This window comes from Mytilus edulis, chromosome 2 (assembly GCF_963676685.1).
Source record: "Mytilus edulis chromosome 2, xbMytEdul2.2, whole genome shotgun sequence".
Lineage (NCBI taxonomy): Eukaryota > Metazoa > Mollusca > Bivalvia > Mytilida > Mytilidae > Mytilus > Mytilus edulis.
The window spans coordinates 22,266,071-22,274,837 of record NC_092345.1 but is presented as its reverse complement, the minus strand read 5'-3'; the positions used below and the strand labels follow the sequence as shown (position 1 = coordinate 22,274,837).

Below are 8,767 nucleotides of genomic sequence, written 5' to 3'. Positions count from 1 at the left end.
TTATTCCTTGCGTTTTTGATGTAATCCACACCATTTTACAATAACATTAGTATATACATGTATCATGCCCCTTTATTTTCATTTTATACTGTAAAATCGTAGGATCAGAGCAAGCATTTCTTTACAAAACTTGGAAGTCATTTTCTTCGACTACATTCAGAACCGGGGAGGGGGATGCCGTAACTAGGCTTTTTGAATTTCCTGCAAATAAAATATATGAAAATAACCCAATTTTTTATCAAGACATTATTATGTTTACACATTACACATTTCAAATAATCTTTAGATCGAATTCACAGAAAAGAAGAAACATTAATTTATTAATGGCAACCCCTTCGATGTAAAACAACGCCACATCAATTGTTTCGTATTTTTAAAAAAATGCATAAAAAAATAATCCCATATGTAAAGAACGAAATAAAATTCAATTCTTCGCTACGACTTATCAGAGTAGTAATATTGCTAGATACAATGCAGCTATACATAAAAAAAAATGTGCTTTTAACATATGTGAGCAACTTATTTCTATTTCTTTTGTTTAAACTTTTTTTTAATTCAAAAGTAAACGTTAAAAATCAAATAAAATATTTAAAAAAAAACTATTGTTAGGAACTGTCATAGGCAAACGGGGGTTGCCCTCTGATGGTTTCAGTGAATTTAATAGTTACTATTTTTTCCATGTGTTATCCCCCTTTGGCTGCCATACATATTGGCTCGGAACGTTCTAGATGAAGTTTTCTAGAACACGACAATACAAGCATACATGTCGCATTGATTTAAACCCTAACTTAATATTATGAATTATTTTCTTGAATTTCAATACATTCATCATTAGGTCCTTCAACACGATATGTTTTTACATAATGAGAAACATAAGTAGCTATCCACACCATAATCCACATTACTATACCATCCGCTAATGTAATATAAGCAAACCACATTGAATTGTAATTATCCATTAAATAACCAATCAAAATCGGGTTAAGCATGGATCCTAATGACGCAGCAACTAATAAAACGGATGACACTTTTCCCGCCACAGTAAGAAAATCTTGCGTCCATATAAATATTGATGGAAAGAAAACAGATACTGTAAATCCCATCACTGGAAAAAATATCCAAATTCCTATATCAAAAGCAAACATTGTAGAAACAAAAAGTCCGATCATAGCTAAAAGAAAAACGTTTATGTAATAACGTAATAATTTTGAAGCCTTCAATCTTCGACCGATAAAAATAGCACTAAGACGACCACAGGCAAATGATGCCCAATATAGTGAAGTTATATATGATCCGCTCTTCTTCGTCCATCCAAACTGAACCACAACGAATGTCGTAAATAGTCCAAAAAATGTATCTTCCATTCCGTTATCGATTCCCAAGAAAAGGCACATTAAAAAAAGAATGCTTAATTTCACACGGATAGGTAGTTTCAATTTTTTGTTAATTTGTTTCGATTTCTCTTCCTTGTTTGTTTTATTGTTGGTAAAACACATGAACAAAAATGGTATCGAAAGCATAAAACACAAGCCTGCTGAAATCAGATATGCTTTGTACAGTACTGAGAGTCTTTGAGTATCTTTAGTATTGTTTCTATCATGTATGTCATTATAATCTGTCAGGTTGGGAAACTTTGACGTCTGTAAAGTATATTGCAATGTTGAAAAACCCGTGTTGTTCTCTAGGAATACAATAGAGGGTAAACTCGATGTTACTAACAAACTAGTATTTTGGTAGACAGATAAATTTAGATTTTCGTCCACTTTTGTGCTAGGAAGGTCCTGCATTAAAAACGGCGCTGTTGCTATTGGAGACAAAAACCCACCAACAGCAAACATAAGATGTATAGCATGTAGATAGGACTGTATTCCCTTTTCGTTTTTAAAGTTGGAAATGAACACAGAATTTCCGGCTGCAAGTAAAACAAACAAAAAGTTGAATAGCAAAAAGTCGGAAACTCAAAACAGAAAGTCCTTAATCAAATGACAAAAGCATAATGGAATGGAAATGGAAATTGAAATGGATATCAACTGTTATATCCATGAATTAGTACAGACATTTCCTTATGTAGAAAGCGGTAACAAATGAGTTGTAGGCGTTGTAATGCATATAATTATATTTTAAAAAAGTACGATATTACATGCGTCGAATAAAATGGGAAACGGTCATTAGGGAAAATGAATTTTTATATGAAGAATAACATAACTTTCTCCCTATAAAGATAAAGATATTTTAGTTCCTAATCATAGGGCTCATAACAAACATGTAATCACATAAAGTAAAAATAAAAAGCCTTTCTCTCCCACTCGCATACACTCACACATACACTCACACATACAACTCTCGTTCTTATTAAGGATGATTGATTTGACAGTACAACCTATAAGTAAGCGCTTTGACGGTATATCACAAACAATTAAAATGTTTTAAAAGATGATGTTAATTTTAAAAATAGGTAACATTTGAAGAAGTTTCCTAGCTATATAAAATTAAGGGGACAATATAATAATTCTATAATAGTAAACTCGAATTCTCACCTGTATCGAGAACGCCAAAACCAAAACCCTTCAGTATATGCATAGAAATCATTATTCCATAAAGAGAGCACCATGGAATCGCCGCAGACGTGACACCGAGAGTGGTAATTCCAATGAAAATTAGCAAGAACGGGTTCATCCGCTGGTAAATAGCTCCACTCACAATTGTTCCCATCAGATAGCCAATAAACACCGACGTCAGAAAAAACGAAGCTTCTTCTAGTCTACAATTAGTTATCTCTTTCAGGTCCAGCAGCGAAGGACCTAATTGTCCAATAACCCAACCCTAAAATACAGTTCATTGCAGTTTCTAATGACTTCTTGTTTGCTCTATCAAATGTAGGGGAATTATTCGACAAACTGTTAACACAAAAGACGGCAACCCTAAAATACAGTTCATTCCAGTCTCTAATGACTTCTTGTTTGCTTTATCAAATGTAGGGAAATTATTCGACAAACTGTTAACACAAAAGACGGTACATTGTATTGCATAGACTGTTTCGTTACTTGCATGGTTTAGTAACTACATTAAAATTTCATCTGTCAAAGTTAAGGAGTAGGTTCAGTAAGACCCCTTTTTGGCCCCAAAATATAGCAGTTTTCGAAAATTATGAAAATGTAATCTTTAAGCTATATTTTGGAAAGTAAAATGCTTCTGCTACATGAATATGAGCTGTTTTTGACAATACTATGCACAAATATCGCGTTCTTGCATCAATAAGTCATGCTAAATTACTGAAGTCTTCAAAATTTTAGCATTTTTGTTCATTTTTAGACGGTTTCCGTCTAAAATGAAAGTGGCCGCATTCGTGTTCATTCATAATATTGAAATGTAAGTTGTATTTGATGATAATACAAAACATATATAAAGGTTGAGGATGAACACGGATGCGGCCACTTTCATTTTTGACAAAAACCATCTGAAAAGTGACGTTTTTGGGGATATTTGATAGATTTTTCATATTTAAGCTTGAATCAGAGCGTTTTTAATGATTAAATCAGTTAAAATCTGTCACATTAACTAATCGAATCAATTGAAATAGACACTTAAGTGTTTAAAAAGTGTCCAAAAACTTTCGTTAGATGAACCTGAAATTTGAGGCCAAAATCAGCCCTTACCGGACCTACTCCTTTTTAAGCTTAAGACATTCTTTTAATTTTCTGTGAAGGTTCTTTTTGATTTCAGATTCTAAGATACATTTATCACCTGCAACCTATAAATACAAATTGAGGAGAGGATATTGCTCGTCCAATTTTGTTCTTTTAATGTACAAGGCACATGAACTATATATTAATCAGTTTTACAGATCTACAATAAATACAAATCTTATGACTTATTTTTGGAATTCATCCCTTAGAAATTCTAATGAGATAATTACCATTATTTGGGTCACTATATTATATTTTCCCAATATTTTCAACTGTTAATTAAAGTTAACAATTTTAGTCTAATAGTGTTGTAAATAAAGAATTCATATAGTAAAAACTCACCAGAATGCCGTTAGACATACACAGGAAAATCCATAATATAAATTTACGTCTGAAAATGTCATCTTTCACAAGTCTCTCCTTTAATGACTGTTTTGTATTTGTTGTTGCATCATCTTCTTGATTTTTTATGTCATTGTCAATTAATACATTTCGTTCGGGTATTGCACCAGATGGTGCCATGCGTGCACTTCTAATGAGTTCATCATCGTCGGACGGTATTTCAGCTGATGATAAACATACATGTTGGTCAAAATCATTTTCAGGTATTGCATCAGCTGTTGTCATGCGTGCACTACTAATGATTCCCTCATCCTCGGACGGTATTTCAGCTTCTGGTATATAGACACTTTGGTCAAAATCATCATTCTTCTGCATTCCAGTATATGCTTAATAATATCAATAATAATAATAATTATCAATTTTAGATATTAAGTATACTAAATAAAGGCAACAGTAGTAAACCGCTGTTCAAAAGTCATAAATCTATGGACAAAAAACTAAATCGGGGTAACAAACTAAAACTGAGGGAAAAGCATTAAATACTAGAGGAGAACAACGACACAACATTAAAATGTAACACACACAGCAACGGACTAAGCATTAGACAACATCCGATGAGAATAAATTTTAACCAATATAACATCAAAACCAAATACATGAATTTGGGATAGAAAAGTACCGTGACACGTCTTATAGTAATGTGAATTCACACTCAAAAAAAAGGAGAAAATAAACGACACAACGGAAACACAACGTAAAAATGTGTTAAAATATTAATTGATTTAACACGGCTAAATTTGCAACTACAATGTATGAATATTCTTTATATGAAATCTGATGCTTCTGTTACAATTTCGACAATCGTTATAACGGACACGTGAGGATTACTTTATATATGATAAATTTTATAGAATAAGTAAGATTAGAAACTCATGTGAAGAAAACCGAGACTAATCAGTATATTTTTTTCAAGCACGCGGTTACTGAACCACGGAAACGAGGCCGAGAACACTGAATATAACAAGCATTCTGAGAGTATTGCACGGCAATACATAGTTCACTACCGGTTAAAAATTCATTATAATGGGACCACATTCTAACTTGATCTATATCTTGTCATGATGTATAAAATATTAAGTCAATATGAATTTTGAGTCATGACGTAAAAAAAAACTGTTGATTTTTTTATGTGCAAAGACCATAACTCTGCACACAATCACCAGACCGGAAAACAATTCGAACTTGATCTTTAACGTGTCATGATACAACTATATACTAATCATCAAATCCATATCTTCAAGAATGACAAAAAGTGTGGAAAACTGATGATTTTAATATTTTTACTTAATATTTAATAATTGTCAATCATACCACATCTTTTTTTTTATATTTACACATGGCCTGGGCAATGGAATTCGTTAATTTTATCCATCGCTAACACTCAGGATGAATTTGGATACCATGGCCAATGCCATTTGTAAATTTCAAACAAATCTAAGCCTGCCATGAATTATTTCTAATATGAAAAAAAAAAAATCAGGGAAAGGGATTTAACTGAACAAAGAGAAAAGTTAAAATCGTGAAAATTGATCTTGACCTGTAACTTGTCATGATAAAACAATACACCAAACATTAAATCAACATCTTCAAGCATGAAGAAAAAAGTCTGGAAAACTGATTTCTCGGACTGACAGATGGACAGACAGACTGACAGACGGAGAGCAAACCTAAAGTCCCCTTCGACTTCGTCGGTAGGGAACTCATTATGACAGATCAACGATTTTTATAGTAAGTATAGTAGGTATAAAATCCTTGTACAATTGGAAACATCGCAGCATCTGTTACCAAGATATGGTGTTCAGTTCTACTTCCTTCTGAAATATAAAGCTTTTAACCGAGCTTTTAAGAAACACTTGAAGGCATTATAGCCGCCGCAGCCGAATACTAGACATGTCTGAACAATGCAAGAATATATATATAAAGGCAACAACCACTTGATTTTCGTGGGTGGGGCTATAGATTTTTTGTCTAGACTCACTTTTTTTGCGCCTTCGCCATTTTTTTATTTCAATTTTAGCCTTACATAAAAAAAATTATAGTGGCAGATGAGGGTGAAACAAACAATCTTTTTTCTTCTCAGGGTCAAAAACACATTTTTTTCTCCAAAAAAAACGAATCCATAGCAATCAAATGGTTGCTGCCTTATATATGTCACTGTGATATATGTGACCTATTCAACGAATCCGATACCGATAAGATCATATTTTAAGGTTCATCATAACAAATGGACAAATATGGCCGTATTTTCACCTCAAAAACTACTCTGTGTACAGGCTTACCTGTGCTGTTTTGAAATTTTTAATGGATACTAGATATATAAAAGTTAAATGCATTTTGTGTTTAAGAAAGATATAATCTTTCTTTGTTTTTGATGGGCATTTTTATCCTTTTCTGCAGAAGGTGTAAAAATAAACAAACACCTGTATTATTCTGATACTGTTCACTCACTGACTCCAGTGGCGGATCCAGAAATTTTCTTAAGTGGGGGCCAACTGACTGACTGAAGATGGGGCCCGCTCCAGTCACGCTTCAGTGATTCCCTATATAAGCAACCAATTTTTTTTCCCAAAAAGGGGGGGGGGCGGGCCCCCTGCCCCCCCCTTTAATCCGCCTCTGGACTCAGATAAACTCTTTACACCTATAGTTGTGTAGATACCTCTTGTCCATGTCAATTAATGACAATCAAAACAATACAAACCGTTTTTTTTTTACCTGAGGGAACATCTCATAGTTATAAAATTGAGAATGGAAATGGGGAATGTGTCAAAGAGACAACAACCCGCCCAAATAAAAAACAACAGCAGAGGGTCACCAACAGGTCTTCAATGTAGCGAGAAATTCCCGCACCCGGAGGCGTTATTCAGCTGGCCCCTAAACAAATATATACTAGTCCAGTGATAATGAACGCCATACTAATTTCCAAATTGTACACAAGATACTAAAATTAAAATAATACAAGACTAACAAAGGCCAGAGGCTCCTGACTTGGGACAGGCGCAAAAATGCGGCGGGGTTAAACATGTTTGTGAGATCTCAACCCTCCCCCTATACCTCTAACCAATGTAGTAAAGTAAACGCATAACAATACGCACATTAAAATTCAGTTCAAGAGAAATCCGAGTCTGATGTCAGAAGATGTAACCAAAGAAAATAAACAAAATGACAATAATACATAAATAACAACAGACTACTAGCAGTTAACTGACATGCCAGCTCCAGACTTCAACTAAACTGACTGAAAGATTATGATTTCATCATATGAACATCAGGCACAATCCTTCCCGTTAGGGGTTTAGTATCATACCATCATAACATATATGAGAAGAACATAACCCGTGTCATGCCAACAACTGTTTTTAGAATAAATGTGTTTAGTTCCGATGCAAAGACCTTATCAATGACTCAATATTAACGCCAAAATATGCAATCTTTAATGACTTGACAACAGTATCGTAATTATATCCCTTCTTAATAAGTCTATTCAAAGGTTTTGTAAGTTTCTGAGGTGAATACTGACACCTTTGTGCTTTATAAAGAATATTACCATAAAAAATTGGATGTGAAATACCTGAACGTATTAAAAAAGTCTGCATGTTGAGCTATATTTACGAATAATGTCTTTATACCGATGATAAAATTTAGTAAATGTTTTGACTAGTTTGTGATATCGAAAACCCTGGTGTAATAATTTTTCAGTAATACATAAATTTCTCTCGTTAAAATCTAAAACATTGTTACATACACGAGCGAATCGTACAAGTTGAGATATATAAACACCGTAAGATGGTGACAAGGGAACGTCACCATCTAAAAACGGATAATTAACGATAGGAAATGAAAAATCATCCCTTTTATACATATCACAACTTAGTTGATTTTCACACATTTTGCATGAAGGAAAAAAAAATGCCCATCAAAATCCAGAAGAGATTTTATCTTTCTGAAACACAAAATGCATTTAACTTTTTTATATCTAGTGGATGCCAGGCATTAAAACTTTTCCAACTTCACGTGTAAGTCTGTACTCAGAGTAATTTTTGGCATGTAAATACAGCCATATTTGTTCTGATGAACCTAAGCATACTAAAGATGGTTATATTAAGTCATTATGTATGTATAGGCATGCTTATTACATATGATGATGAATTTAAAGCGTTTGAGAGTTTTATAATTAGTAAATCCCTTGTATTTCAATGACTTATTTTTTAAATAGCTAAATTAAAACGGTTGGACTTGCTTTGTTTACTTACATGTTCTACGTGGGAATATGTATTATTTCTATTTATAAATAAATGTATGGTGTGCTTTAATAACAGTAAATAACTTTAGCTAACTAATTTATTGATATGATTAAACAGAATTGTCATTTTCGTGTGTGCCTTTATTTGTAAAAGTTTGTAGCATACACATGAAATTTGCAAGCGGAATATAACTGTACAGAATTTTACAGTGTTGCAATATATGCTGCTTCATTCAAATCTTACAGATAGATGCCATCACTTGAGTTTCCTGTACTGGGTTTGACTGTACTTACATAAGCAATATAACGCTGGTGTCATTTATAACATGATCTGCTACCCTTTCGGAACACATGAGATCATCCCCTATTTCGGTTGGGTTCATGTTGCTCAGTCTTTTCTATGTTGTGTTTACTATGTTGTGTTAAGGGTACTTAATTT

General features: G+C 33.2%; 1 protein-coding gene across 2 annotated transcripts; it reads right to left on the bottom strand.

Moving 5' to 3' along the window:
* Positions 1 to 8,374, bottom strand: LOC139511737 (sodium-dependent glucose transporter 1B-like). 2 transcript variants are annotated; one of them, XM_071298781.1, is made up of 4 exons: positions 8,339 to 8,368; positions 4,029 to 4,414; positions 2,538 to 2,823; positions 1 to 201 (listed from the first exon to the last, which is right to left on the bottom strand). In XM_071298781.1, the coding sequence occupies exons 2-4, from the start codon at positions 4,401 to 4,403 to the stop codon at positions 122 to 124; spliced, it is 741 nt and encodes a 246-aa protein (XP_071154882.1). In that variant the 5' UTR covers positions 4,404 to 4,414; positions 8,339 to 8,368; the 3' UTR covers positions 1 to 121. The 2 variants fall into 2 exon arrangements, with proteins under 2 accessions (XP_071154882.1, XP_071154881.1); XM_071298780.1 differs by lacking the exon at positions 1 to 201 and adding an exon at positions 789 to 1,912 and having other exon boundaries at positions 8,339 to 8,374.
* Positions 8,375 to 8,767: the final 393 nt, after the last annotated feature.